Source organism: Saimiri boliviensis, chromosome X (genome assembly GCF_048565385.1).
Source record: "Saimiri boliviensis isolate mSaiBol1 chromosome X, mSaiBol1.pri, whole genome shotgun sequence".
In the NCBI taxonomy this organism is placed as follows: Eukaryota; Metazoa; Chordata; class Mammalia; order Primates; family Cebidae; genus Saimiri; species Saimiri boliviensis.
This window is the reverse complement of record NC_133470.1, coordinates 38,181,238-38,195,678: the sequence shown is the minus strand read 5'-3', so window position 1 is coordinate 38,195,678 and position 14,441 is coordinate 38,181,238. Positions and strand designations below refer to the sequence as shown.

Here is a 14,441-nt window from a genome sequence, read left to right as displayed (position 1 = left end):
TCCTTCTAGTTGGAGTGCCTTTTGTCATTTTATCTATCTGGTTAACTCCTACTGTTCTGGAAGGCTGTGCCAACAACTGTCTCCTCTTTAAAGCTGGCTTATCTTCACCATCCCAAGTTGGATAGCCCTATTCCTTCTCTTCCATATTGCCGTAACTATCTGGGCTACATACCTCTCTGTAGCATTGGATGCAGGGACTTACATCAAAGACTATGATTTGTAAGAGTAAGGGGGACCATGGCTGAGGGTATCTAGCACCTAGCAGCACTTAGGAAATTGCTATTAAATTAAAGAATCTGGTTGCTAGTCAGGTTCTAGTTAATAGCAGATTATAAAAGCAACAAATTAGGAGAAGGCAGAACTAAAGCATCATGAGAGAAAAGAAATAAAAGCCTGGCAAAAATATATATGTATATATACAGAGCAGACACCAAAACTTGGAAGGTGCAGCAGCCTTTTAATACGAAAGAAATCAACTCTTACATACCTCTGAAGTTCCTGAGAGTGCTTTCTGTTCTATAGGATAGTTCTTTAATCGATATCTACAATGACAACTCTGAGTCATCAAGAAAAGGTTAAATTATGAACAGCATTCTGTGTAAAAGAAGTCAGGAAATTGTAGAAAGCCATACAAAATTGTTTAAGGCAGGCACTGTGACTCACACCTGTAATCCCAGCTACTTGAGAGGCCAAGGCAGAAGGATCTCTTGAGCCCAGGAGTTTGAGACTAGCCTGGGGAAAATGGTGAGACTCCAAAAAAAAAAAATTTTTTTTTTTAAGACAGAGTTTCACTCTTGTTGCCCAGACTGAAGTGCAGTGGTGCCATCTTGGCTCACTCCAACCTCCACCTCCTGGGTTCAAGTGATTCTCCTGCCTCAACCTCCCTAGTAGCTGGGATTACAGGCATGTGCCACCACACCCAGCTAATTTTGTATTTTTAGTAGAGATAGGGTTTCTCCGTGTTGGGCAGGCTGGTCTCAAACTCCTGACCTCAGGTGATCTGCCCGCCTCAGCCTCTCAAAGTGCTGAGATTACAGGTATGAGCCACCGCACCCGGCCAAAAGAAGTTTTTAAAGCAAAAAGGATTGTGTGCATAAAGATTAAAATCACAACGTATTTTAAAATGTAGCTATTCAGAACAATTCTCTCCCAGAGATTCTAGGTAGGAAGGTTTTATTGTATTATCAAAATATATACCATTTAAGGCCGGGCGCGGTGGCTCAAGCCTGTAATCCCAGCACTTTGGGAGGCCGAGGCGGGTGGATCACGAGGTCAAGAGATCGAGACCATCCCGGTCAACATAGTGAAACCCCGTCTCTACTAAAAATACAAAAAATTAGCTGGGCATGGTGGCACGTGCCTGTAATCCCAGCTACTCAGGAGGCTGAGACAGGAGAATTGCCTGAACCCAGGAGGCGGAGGCTGCGGTGAGCCGAGATCGTGCCATTGCACTCCAGCCTGGGTAACAAGAGCAAAACTCCGTCTCAAAAAAAAAAAAAAAAAAAAAAAAAAAAAAATATATATATATATATATATATATATATATATATATACCATTTAAATATTTATCCAAAATATCTCAAACTGACATTTAATTTAGTTTCCTAATTTGTTTCCTTTTCTTAAAATTTTGTGGTCAAAGTCATAAAAGTCAAGAGGTCACTAAAGTAGAATCAGCAAAAACAAGGAGTTTTAGGAAGTTGGTATAGATTAAAGATTAACTCCAGTCCTTTTTACATTCTACTGATTTACATGAAATAAAAAAGCATTCCTCTACATTCTTTCTCCCATGGTTTTTCCCCTGTCATCTATGAGCAAATTATTGAACCAAAACACAGGCATCTTCCCCAAGATTGAACAGTAATTCTCCAGAATTGAGTAGTCTTCATCTAGCTAAATGGAGAGAACTTTCTCAGGATGGCTGGGACTGGCCATGGTTGCTCTGATTATTCCCAGGGTAAGGCTCCCATTTCGAGTGGCTTGGCTTGGGAAGTCCTAGGAGTAAAGTTGAGTTTCAAAGCATCATCCAAACTGTCAGCAGGTACCTGACTGGTATCCTGGTACCAGTACCCTGGATGATACTGGTTTCTCCTACTTCTGCTAGCTCCTGTCCATCAGAACAAGGCCAATTCTCCAGCGACCACTCCCTGTCCAGGCTATTAATGAAGCATAGGCAGCTTAGTTCCCATCCCTTCAGCTTCTTCATGTTACTTGAGGAAGCAAAATGGGGCAGTACAGAAATAAAAGTATTTCTTTAGCTAGGTCCTTCTAGCCAATAGTTTTCACTGATAGATCATACATTTTAAATGAAAATGTATTCACTACTGGAACCCTGAACTTAATCTTTTCTATTATGGGGTGAGGAAGGGAAACTACATTATCTCAGCAAAGGTACATCCTGATACACAAGTGAAGAGCTCTTTTATCCTTCTCCATCCCAACTGAATTTGATAATCATGAACAGAACTTGATATATTCTCTCTAGCCGAACCAAAAGATCTCTAAGGTCTTTTAAAACTACAGTCTGAGTTCTAAATAAAGTATTGCACAATCTTCAAAGTAAAAATTATCTTGAACTCAGTATGATGAAAGAGAGACAGACACAGGGAGGAAGGGAGGTGGCTGGGCTTGCATACATCTAGAAGAGCTGCCAAGTGCAATGCGCAGTGCCCTCTCCCACAATGATCTTCCTACAGTCTACAAGACTTTCATTCCACAATAGAAGACTTGCTTTGGGATACTGAGTTAAAGATAGGTATGAATGTGCAAACAGCTGATATCAGATTCCTTACAGAAAACCAGTTTTTGATAGAGAAACAAAAGAAAGTATTCTTTAAAGAAGATGAAAGTCAGGGAAGATTGAGTGAGAGGAGCTTCATAATTTTGCTTTTGTTTATGCCATGTAATATTTGCTCTCATTCTCTTCATATGTTAATGTTAGGAAGAAGCTAAAAACTCCCACTGTAACAAAATATTACTAACTATTGTTAATTCCTATAACCTGTAAAATCAACTGAACAGGATTTCAGAATAAAATTCACATTTCAAATAACAGTTCTCAGCATTAGGTTTCATTGGGGAATTTCCATTTGGCAGTCAAGTCATCTTTTTTCCACAGATTTTTTTCTCATGCCTGCCTGCCCCCTCCTCTCCTTTCCTCTGCCTCTGCCCAGGCCAGGCCTCCCTACTCTTCCCTGGACAGCTACAGGCTCTGCCTGTTGACTCTTCCACCTGCCTCTGCTCTATATTTTTAGTGACTTTCAAACATGTGAGAATTAGAAACTTTAAACTTCTTCATGAGGTAAGAACCACATAAATACCTACTATGTAGCATGCAGAATTCAATAGGGAGTGCCAGTGTTACAAGACAAAATACCTAATCTGGGCTCAATATTTTCAAGAAGTGATTAGATAAGAAATCTTTTTCGCCTGTGTGAACTTGACTTTATGGGGAGGGGAGAAGTGGTGAGAGAGTATACGTATTGGTAAACTTTTTATTCTGATTGTTATTGTTCTATTATCTTTAGTTTTCAAGTGGAAAACCCCATTTTATGTAAACATTTTTTCCTTAACGTTGTTTTAAATGTAGGACGTGTTGGAACACCTCATTTTATGGCACCAGAAGTGGTCAAAAGAGAGCCTTACGGAAAGCCTGTAGACGTCTGGGGGTGCGGTGTGATCCTTTTTATCCTGCTCAGTGGTTGTTTGCCTTTTTATGGAACCAAGGAAAGATTGTTTGAAGGAATTATTAAAGGAAAATATAAGGTAATGCATCATGAACATTTTTTTTCCATTGAGATTAATTTATCCTGAAAAATGTTTTTTTGAAGTTACTGTCTTTGCCCACTGATTGACTACTAGATAGTTACCCAATCAGAGAAAATATCTTTGCTTACATCATTGATCCGATGGCCTTGGTAGGCAACATAGACCTCAAGTAAATTTCTGAGTCACTGTCAGCTGAGCTATCACCCTAGTGAAGAAAACATTTATGACCCTTCTTAGTGTAATTTGAGAAAGGGGCCTTACTTTTAAAGATTTTTGCTTAATTTGTAAAATTAAAATGGAATTTCATCCAGGTGTAATTTTAGTCATTCTTTATCTTAATTTTAAATTTATGCCAGCACAGCTGAAAACATTAGCCATTTACATTCAAGGATAAAAGGAAATGGCCATGACAACTGCATTTCATAATACAATATAGAGGCATTTCAATGTGGCTTAAACATTTCTACTCTTCTTTGGCTACTATGTGTTGGCAGCCTCATGTACAATCACAGACTTGTGCTTAGTAAATAATTACTTTAATTAGTAAAAAATTGAAAAGTCATTACTGGCATTTTGAATAGCGATATCAAAAACACCTAAGGACTTCTTGGAAATCAATAAGCTTAAGGTTGATTTCACTACCCTGGCTCTTAGACTCCTTTGTCCTGTCCCACAGGGTGTAGCTGACAATGACTAGGAGGCTGGGCATGGGAAGCATGGGGGAGTGTGTGTCTGGATATCAGGTTCAGACTGTTTAAGTTGGGGAAATTCTTTTTCCTCTCATTATTACTGAAACTCATACTTTCTATTCAACCTAATCACTGTTTCATTTTCGGCCATGACTGACAACATAAAACCAAAAACATGTATATGTAACACTGTACTCTAAAACTGTGAGGCCTCTAAAGTTTTCTCTTCAGTTCCTCAGTAATGTCAGAATTTTATATGGGACTTGGAAAAATAAAATTAAAAAAAAGAAAAGTAGTCCCAGAGTTACACAGCCTTATCTTTTTAAGCCATAACTGAATTTTATGCAGATGAGAATGGTGTATACTTTTTTTCGTATGTTTACTTCACTCACCATCAGTTTATGAGTGCAAATAAGTTTGTCTGTTGTTTTAGTTAGTTTAAGATATATGACAAAGCTCTGTTAACAGAGAAATACGTTTTAAGTATAGGTTTTTCTGTTCCTCCTAGTCAGTTGGCCACTGGGGAATAAAATCAATACTTACCAGGTAACTAAATGTCTCGGGAAACTGCTTGTAAGTAGTCATCTCTCTTCAATCCAAGGAAGTTGTGAGTTGCTCTCAGGAATGCACAGCCAAATTCTGTTTGAATTTAGCCAGGTGAAATCACAGATGCTGGCATTTTAAAGGAAGCATGATTATTGATACATCAGCGTAATAATAATACTAGCAATAATGATAGCTAACTCAGGCATAACACTTATACTTCATGACAGGAACTATTCTAAGCACATAAGTAAAGTGCTTAGAACAGTTTAATTCATTTAATCCTCACAGCAACTTGTGAGGTAGGTAACATATAATAATAATCCCCCACCTGCCTTTTTTTCTTATAGGCATTTGCTAATAATAGAATTCTTCCTTTGTATTTGTTCAGTTGTTAACTTCCTAGTTTCCAAGGCAATGTGCTTCATTCCGGCAGACTCTGTTATTTTATCTCGTCTATTTTTAAAACATTGGAGAGTTATTTTTGTTTCTTGGTAAAAAGACTTAGACTGATCACACACGTGCAAAAATTAAGTTATTTAACAATTCCCTATTCCTAGTACGTCAGATGGATGGTGGCAGCTACATCATAATTCTTTTTGTACCTGGAGTTTGAAGCTTTGAGGTTAATAATTTATTTACTCTTTTACTTGGCTAACCTCACCTCTCATTTATCTTCAGGATTTTCCTTACAAAAGGCCTAGGTTTTCAGCACCTTAGTTTCAAGTATAGATCCATCTCTACCATCTATGATGAATCTCGGCCTTTTTCTTTTAGTATACTGTGATACGATTCTGTCAGCATTTATTTTTCTTTTATTATTAAAATTTTCACACAAGTAAAAATAGTAGAGAGTATAGTATAATGAGCTCCCAGCTTCAGTAACACAGGCAATCTTGTTTTATGTGTATTCCACATATTACTACATTATTTTAAAGCAGATCTCAGCTGGGCTCACTTCAGCCCAGGAGCTCAAGACCAGCCTGGGCAACATAGGGAGACTTCCTGGTCTCTACAAAAAGTATAAAAATTAGCCAAGCCTGGTGGCACACACTTGTAATCTCAGCTACTTGGGAGGCTGAGGTGGCAGGATTACCTGAACCTGGGAGATCAAGGCTACAATGAGCCATGATCACACCACTGCACTTCAGCCTGGGCAGCAGAGTGAGACCCTGTCTCCCCCCACCCCCCAAAAAAAGTAGATTTCAAAAAAACTATTTCATCACCCTGGTAGTTCTTTTTTGAGACAGAGTCTTGCTCTGTCATCCAGGCTGGAGTACAGTGGCACGATCTTGGCTCACTGCAACCTCTCGCTCCTGAGTTCAAGTGGTTCTCATGCCTCAGTCTCCTGAGCAGCTGGGATTACAGGCCCATGAACCACGACGCCCGGCTAATTTTTGTATTTTTAGTAGAGATGGGGGTTTTACCATGTTGGCCAGGCTGGTCTCGAACTCCTGGCCTCAAGTGATCCACCCACCTCAGCCTCACAAAGTGCTGGGACCACAGGTGTGAGCCACCGCGCTTGGCCTCATTTCATCACTCTAATGGTTCTGAGCAAAAGAACTATTAACAAAATTCTTGATCTTGATGGATATATTTTTTTTTTTTTGAGACGGAGTTTTGCTTTTGTTAACCAGGCTGGAGTGCAATGGTGCGATCTCGGCTCACCGCAACCTCCGCCTCCTGGGTTCAGGCAATTCTCCTGCCTCAGCCTCCTGAGTAGCTGGGATTACAGGCATGTGCCACCATGCCCAGCTAATTTTTTTTTGTATTTTTAGTAGAGACAGGGTTTCACCATGTTGACCAGGATGGTCTCGATCTCTTGACCTCGTGATCCACCCGCCTCGGCCTCCCAAAGTGCTGGGATTACAGGCTTGAGCCACCGCGCCCGGCTTCTCGGTGGATATTTTTAAGAAAAGTTTGATGACACCCTTTAAATGTAATACTTTTTTTTTTCTTTTTTACCTCCAGCACTTGTAAAAGTAAGACCATTAAATATTGTACATTTAAATTGTCATCGTTTATAAACTGCTACTGGTCTTAAGTGATTTTAATTTGACTTTCAAATTATCATTTGGTAGGTTATTTGATCTTTTAAAGTAGCTATTAGAAAATACTATTTAACAGGCCGGGCGCGGTGGCTCATGCCTATAATCCCAGCACTTTGAGAGGCTGAGACAGGTGGATCACGAGGTCAAGAGATCGAGACCATCCTGGTCAACATGGTAAAACCCCGTCTCTACTAAAATTACAAAAATTAGCTGGGCATGGTGGCGCACGCCTCTAGTCCCAGCTACTCGGGAGGCTGAGGCAGGAGAATTGCCTGAACCCAGGAGACGGAGGTTGTGGTGAGCCAAGATCGTGCCATTGCACTCCAGCCTGGGTAACAAGAGCAAAACTTCGTCTCAAAAAAAAAAAAAAGAAAGAAAATACTATTTAACTAGAATATGTGCTAACACTTAACCTCAATTAAGTTCTTTATAAAGGGCAAAAATATATTTCCCAAACTATATATAAAAGATGTAATGTCATATCATTATTATAGGTAGCCAGTTAGTTTATACACAGCAAGATTCGAAGCTGCCATCACTTTGGTAATCAAATAAGTAAGATTGTTTTATAGCCTTGTTTTGTTCCACCTTAAAAATTCAACCTCACAAATTTATTTTAGCTACTCTTCTTAGCTGAAAGAAGAGAAAATCCTGTATTGAACTCTCTTGTAAAAAGGACAAGGGAGTATCCTTCTAAACCTCTACTCATTTCAGAAATCATACCACTACTTTCAGATGATTTCTCAACCCCTTTTTCAAGGAAAAATTATTCAGGCTTTAAAGAGCACATTTGCTTCAGGACGGGGAGAGGAAACAAGTCTATCCAAGCCCCATCTAATCCCTCACCTCATTTCAAATTGGACATTTGAGCACAATTCCACTAGGATGATATTCTTTTTTTTTTTTTTTTTTTTTTTAAAGACAGAGTCTCACTCTATCACCCAGGCTTAGAGTGCAGTGGTACCATTTTGGCTCACTGCAATCTCCACCTCCCAGGTTTAAGCGATTCTCATGCCTCAGCCTCCTGAGTAGCTGGGATGACAGGCATGTGCCACCACACCCAACTAATTGTTGTGTTTTTAATAGAGACAGGGTTGCACCATGTAGGTTGGCCAGGCTGGTCTCATACTCCTGACCTCAGGTGATCCTCCCACCTCAGCCTCCCAAAGTGTGGGATTACAGACATGAGCCACTGTATCCAGCCAGATGATGATATTTAAACAGCCTCATGGCATTAATCTTAATGGGATTTGACAAACAGAAGTGACTACTATTTGAAATTCTGCCTGTTGCGGGGGGGTGGGGGAGGAAATGAAGCATACTTCAATTTTAAGGGCTATACCCAACATAAAGACACTTTTCACTACCCATCTTCAAGTACAAATCCTCACATTAGTCAGAGATAATGCTAGCCCTTGGGCAAATTTTGATGACTTATTTATACTGCAGTGCAAGTACTGTGGTTTCATTTGGCTTTAAAATATTGTGGAGTTTACTCTTCATCTTTCTTCCTTAGAAGGTGATGTGGATCTCTGCCTGTTAAAGCCATGGCTTTGCTTGAAGGTCCTGGCACTGGGTAGCTCACATAAGCTCACCCCATCAGTCAATTTACTGATGTTGAGCAGGGAATGAGATTCTACTCTGTCTCTACCTCCTTTCCCCACTTGCCTTCTCAAACCTACCCCCTAACCACTCTGATTTTTTTTTTTTATATAAATCTGGATCTTAGACATACCCCTTTTCCCAGAAACCTTCTAGCACTTGCCTCACAGATCCACAGCCTTTCTCATAAGTCCTATGTCTTTTGAACAATTCATAATTATTTTTGTTTGATTTTAGTCAATATACCATGTGGCTTAGTTGTCTCATCTCTCAAAGAAACAAAAGTACCTTCACTGAGGACAATATATGAGCAATATTCTGTGGGACCTATGGTAGTAGAATACTTTTTCCTAAACATTGAAATTGATATGCAGTGACTAGAATATCCTATTAATAACTTTGTGTAGTTCACAATTATTGCTAACCTCAATTTTTAGAAACATATTTTTTAAATATTTCTTTAAAAATTTTAAGTTTTATTTTAGTCCTTTCTGGATCAATATATTCTAGTCTCCGTAGCCCAGGAGCTAAAGATAGAAACTGGAATAAGGAACATTCTGGTCTTCAGTTATTGAATATATTATCACTTACATAACATGAATATGTGTATGGAATATTTACTGACACAAATTCTTATGTAGTAAAGAACAATAAAAGAATTGCATTTGTCCTTTCTTCCTCAGAATGCATGCCTTTAGAATCAAATTTCTGTTCTTTGCTCTCAGAATTTTATTCACATTGAAGCAGTATAGGAATATTAAATAATAGTGAATGTTAATATCTCACTTAAGATAACTATGTAGTTTTCCTCTCCTCTTCCTCAGATGAATCCAAGGCAGTGGAGCCATATCTCTGAAAGTGCCAAAGACCTAGTACGTCGCATGCTGATGCTGGATCCAGCTGAAAGGATCACCGTTTATGAAGCACTGAATCACCCATGGCTTAAGGTACATGAGCATTCACAGGTCACCTTCTACACTTTGTCTGAACACTTCCAGTGACAGGAATGCATTGCTCTATGAGATGGTCCTTTTTACCTTTTCTTTTTTCTGAGTATTTTTCATTAGTTGTTTTCATCTTGTTTGCTGTTCCTGCACATCATCTGTGAACATCTGAATAGAAGACATACCATTTGAGTGTCATGTAGCTATCGGAGGGTAAAAAAGAGGATTAAGACAAAATACATCAGGGGAAGGCCTCTTTGTTCTCTGACAGCATGTGTTTCAAAGATATGCAACACCAACAAACAACTGAAATAATACCATGTTGTAATAAATTAATTATCTTTATTTTGGGTGTGACTGTGTGCTTTATAGCATTAACTATTTTTCAATAGATAATAGATGTGAATTTACTGTCTTAGGAAAACAGCAGTTTTTTGGTTTTTAAGACAAGGTCTGACACCATAGCCCAGGCTGGAATGCAGTGGCACCACCTCCACTCACTGCAACCTCTGCTCCTGGGATCAAGTGAACCTCCCACTTTAACCTCCCCAGTAGCTGGGACCACATGCATGCAATACTACGCCTGGCTAATTTTTGTATTTTTTGTACAGATGGGGTTTCACCATGTTACGCAGGCTTGTCTCAAACTCCTGTACTCAAGCAATCTGCCTGGCTCAGCCTCCCAAAGTGCTGGGATTACAGGCATGAGTCACTGCACCCAGCCAAAAGGCAGATTTTAAAAGTTTGTTTCATAGCCCATCTTGTCAGTGAGTATTAAGGAAAATTATAACTTGGGACAGCAATGAAACAGTACCTTTATACACACACACACACACACACTTTAAGTTCTGGGATACATGTGCAGAATGTGCAGGTTTGTTGCATAGGTATACACATGCCATGGTGGTTTGCTGCACCCATCAACCCGTCAGAAACAGTACTTCTTTTTTTTTTGAGATGGAGTTTCGCTCTTGTTACCCAGGCTGGAGTGCAATGGTACGATCTCGGCTCACCGCAACCTCCGCCTCCTGGGTTCAGGCAATTCTCCTGCCTCAGCCTCCTGAGTAGCTGGGATTACAGGCACGCGCCACCATGCCCAGCTAATTTTTTTGTATTTTTAGTAGAGACGGGGTTTCACCATGTTGACCAGGATGGTCTCGATCTCTCGACCTCTTGATCCACCCGCCTCGGCCTCCCAAAGTGCTGGGATTACAGGCTTGAGCCACCGCGCCCGGCCTCTAACAGTACTTCTTGATTAAGACATTATATAGCCCAATAATTCCAGGAAATTTTCACTTTAGAGGTTAGAAAACTAATGCTTGGAGAGGTTAAAAATTTGCACCAAGTCACAGAAGTTGTCAGTGATGGAACCAGGATTCTAATTCAGCCTGCCACTACTCTTTCATTTGTCCCCTAGATCCTGTCCCTTTTTATTTGACCACATTGACCCAATAACTTCCTCCCTTCATGCATCATCAGAGTTGTCTCTCCGTTGGATCTAACATGCTATAGTTTATTTGTATTATACACACACATTTACAGACATATACCTTCTCCTGACCCTACAACTCCCTCCAGCTTTTGCCCCTATTCTTTGCTTCCCTTGACAGCAGTTCCTGGAATGAGTTGTATAGACTGCTCACATTCTCCAGTTTCCCATTTCTTTCTCATGAACCCAATCTAGTCAATATCACAATCTTACTTATTCCACTAAAACAGCTATTGTCAAGTCACTACTGACCTTCATGTTGGTAAGTCCAATGTTCAAATCTCAGGCCTTGTCCTTGGCCTGTCAGCAACATTTGACATCCATCCTTCTGCAACACTGTCTTCTCTGGGCTTCCAGGACACCTGCTCTCTTGGTTATCGTACCTCTGGCTGCTCCTTCTCAGATCCTGCTGATTCTTCCTTACCTCCCCTCTCCCACCTCTTCACACTGGAATCCCTCCGTCCTTGCTCCTCCTCTTTTTCTCTGTTGAAGCTGAAAAAACTCAAACTGCTCTCACACCACACAGTAACAATCAATACACAAGACTTCTGTGACCAGATATGTGGAGATTTCTCCCCACAAACAAGCAAGCAGACAACTCTGTAGCAGACTACAGCTGGGTATCCTCCCAACTAAATTCAAACACTATCTACCTGGAGATAGCATCCCACAGACTGAGGGCTCAGTCATACAACCGTCCCCTCTTCAGACACCAGTCATAAGTCCAGGCCACTGAAACTTCTGCCAGCCACCTACAAATTGGGGACCCCAAGGCCCCTTCCTCTTTGGAGTTGGTTAATTTGCTACAGCAGCTCACAGAATTCAGGGAAACATTTACTTATGTTTATCAGTTTGTTACATAGGATATTACAAAGCATATAGATAAAGAGATGCATAGGACAAGTTATAGGAGAGGAGGGGAGCAAAGTTTCCATACCCTCCCCAGGCACAGCACCTTCCAGGAACCTCCATGTGTACAGCTATTCAAAAGCTCCCCAAATCCTGTCCTTTTGGGGTTTTATGGAGGCTTTATTACTGTAGGCATGGTTGATTAAACATAGGCCATAGCTGATCAACTTAACCTTTGGTACCTCTCCCTGCCCTAGAGATTGAGGGATGGGGCTGAAAGTTCCAACCCTCTAATCCTGCCTGGATCTTTGTGTCCCCATCCTAAAGCTGCCTAGGGGCTGCCAGCCATCAGACATCTTTTAGAGTTTCTAAGGCTTTTAGGAGTTGCGTGCCAGGAAGTGAGCTAGAGGATCAAATATATATTTCACAGTATACTTCTGGTCTTCGATCCTGGATTCCTTACATTAAAAGAATATAAGACAACATGGTGAAACCCCATCTGTACTAAAAATGCAACAATTAGCTGGGCATGGTGGCAGGTGCCTGTAATCCCAGCTATTTGGGAGGCTGAGGCAGGAGAATCGCTTGAACCCAGGAGGCAGAGGTTGTAGTGAGCCAAAATTGCGCCATTGCACTCCAGCCTGGGCAACAGGAACAAAACTCTGTCTCAAAAAAAAAAAAGAAAGAAAGGAAGAAATATAAAAGAATATATAACTGAAAAGACACTGCCACATTACTAGAATGTCATTCAAGCATTAATAATTAGTTCAGTCCACCTCATATTGTATGAATAGGTCTCCCAGGGCGAGGCCACTCAGCTTTGCAGGTTTTCCATTGATCTTGTCAGGTTCTAGAAGCAGGAATGGTCTTGGTTTCACCCTTTCAGACATCTGATATAATTGAGCTAAGAGACAATATCCTTTCTTGCTCTGAGTCTCTTTCAAGGTGTTAATGTAATATAATAATGGATTTCCCTGAATTCATAACCCATTTATTTATTCCTTTACTCTCAGCTGTTAATTTTTTCCTCACTTTACTAATAACCATTGGAAGAGACATTAGAATCAACATGGTGCTGGTCTAGATGGGAGGCAGCAATACTAGTCTACTAATTACCTCCTCCTCAGCCCACTCCCATGCAGAGAAGCTAAGATTACCTAGGTGCCAAGTTAGTGGGCCATTTTTACCAACAGGCAATATAGCTGCATTCACAATTAACCCGTTTTGCACAACCCACCCACATCAGGTCCTTAGGAATTCTGACACAAGGTTTAAAAACATAGTTAGAATGTTTTGTTTAGGAATCATCCCTGCTTCTACCACTGGTAGTTATGGTTCTGGTCCTATAACCACTGTATAGGGAGGGGTGGGGGTAGTTTAGGTAATATGGGAAAGAAGGAAAGAAAAAAGTGTAGTAATTATATCAGAATACTCCCCTCTTGGCAAGAATTGCATACTCATACCAGCATCCTCCACCACCCACTCTTCCCCAGATTAATCAGAAAAACAAAAGAATAGTGGGCACACTCCTTTAGCCCCACTCATGTTAAGTATATGTACACACTGGTAAAGGCAAGTAAGCCAGCCCTTCATGCTTTCATCTCCCCCTGTTTTAGACAACCAATGTTTTCATTGCCCATTTTACTCTCTATCAAACTATTTCTGAGAAGAATGTCTCTGCCCACTGCTGGAACATTATGGGATGTACCGTGTGTTCTTTGGCCTGAAGAAATGGTGTTCAGCTCTCCAAATCTATGCAGTATCTTCTGTTCTGGTTTTTTTATGGCATTCTCATCATTCACATCTTCCACTGGGCGAGTGAAGCCCAGTCCAGAATCAGTGTCTGTTCCTGTCAAGACCCATTTGTTGCCTCCCAGGGCTACCAGCATCAGCCTCACTTGCAAGCTTGTTCAGGGCCTTCCCACCAGAAAATCTGCCCCGTAGCCATGGGCAGTGTCCGTCTCTTTTGCTGGCAGACAGAACAGTTCTTATTGGCATTTTGTGCTTGAGATGATGCTAAAGAAACCTGTCTAGATGCAGCCCATCTCTGCACTGTTGCAGTACCCATTTATCCACTCATTTCATGGACCCAGGTGGCCACCTCGAGGGAGCACACAGGGTTCTCTGCTTGTCAATGTCAATCATTTTCTGAACCCAGAAAGAGGCTCTTCTGATGGGTATCAACATATTCTACTTATTGCACCCCCAGATTTCCATAGGGCCATTCGCCATAAGGGCTTCCCTTTAATAAACAGACCAGGTTTCCACACCTCTTCTGCCTGACCGTGTGACCAGGACACTGGCGACTGTCCATGAGTCAGTAAAAAACCAAACACAGGAGCTTTTGTTATTGTTCATTTCTTCAGAATGCAATTCAACTGCCAAGCTAATTTGATCTTACCTTTTGATCAAGAGTGGCATCCTTCCAGACAGGATGCTATCTGTTCACCTTGGAAGTGTCATTTACACACCAAACAGCACTTTGTTGGTCACTTGAGAGCTGTTC

At 40.7% G+C, this 14,441-nt stretch overlaps 1 protein-coding gene across 13 annotated transcripts in view; it reads left to right on the top strand.

Annotated features, from left to right (window-relative positions):
* Positions 1 to 14,441, top strand: part of CASK (calcium/calmodulin dependent serine protein kinase) — a 410,801-nt gene that overhangs the window by 267,188 nt on the left and 129,172 nt on the right. For all 13 annotated transcript variants that reach the window (XM_074392261.1, XM_074392262.1, XM_074392260.1 and 10 more), the window contains exons 7-8: positions 3,590 to 3,765; positions 9,478 to 9,600. In XM_074392261.1, the coding sequence (XP_074248362.1) occupies positions 3,590 to 3,765; positions 9,478 to 9,600 (299 nt within the window). The remainder of the gene's footprint in view (positions 1 to 3,589; positions 3,766 to 9,477; positions 9,601 to 14,441) is intronic.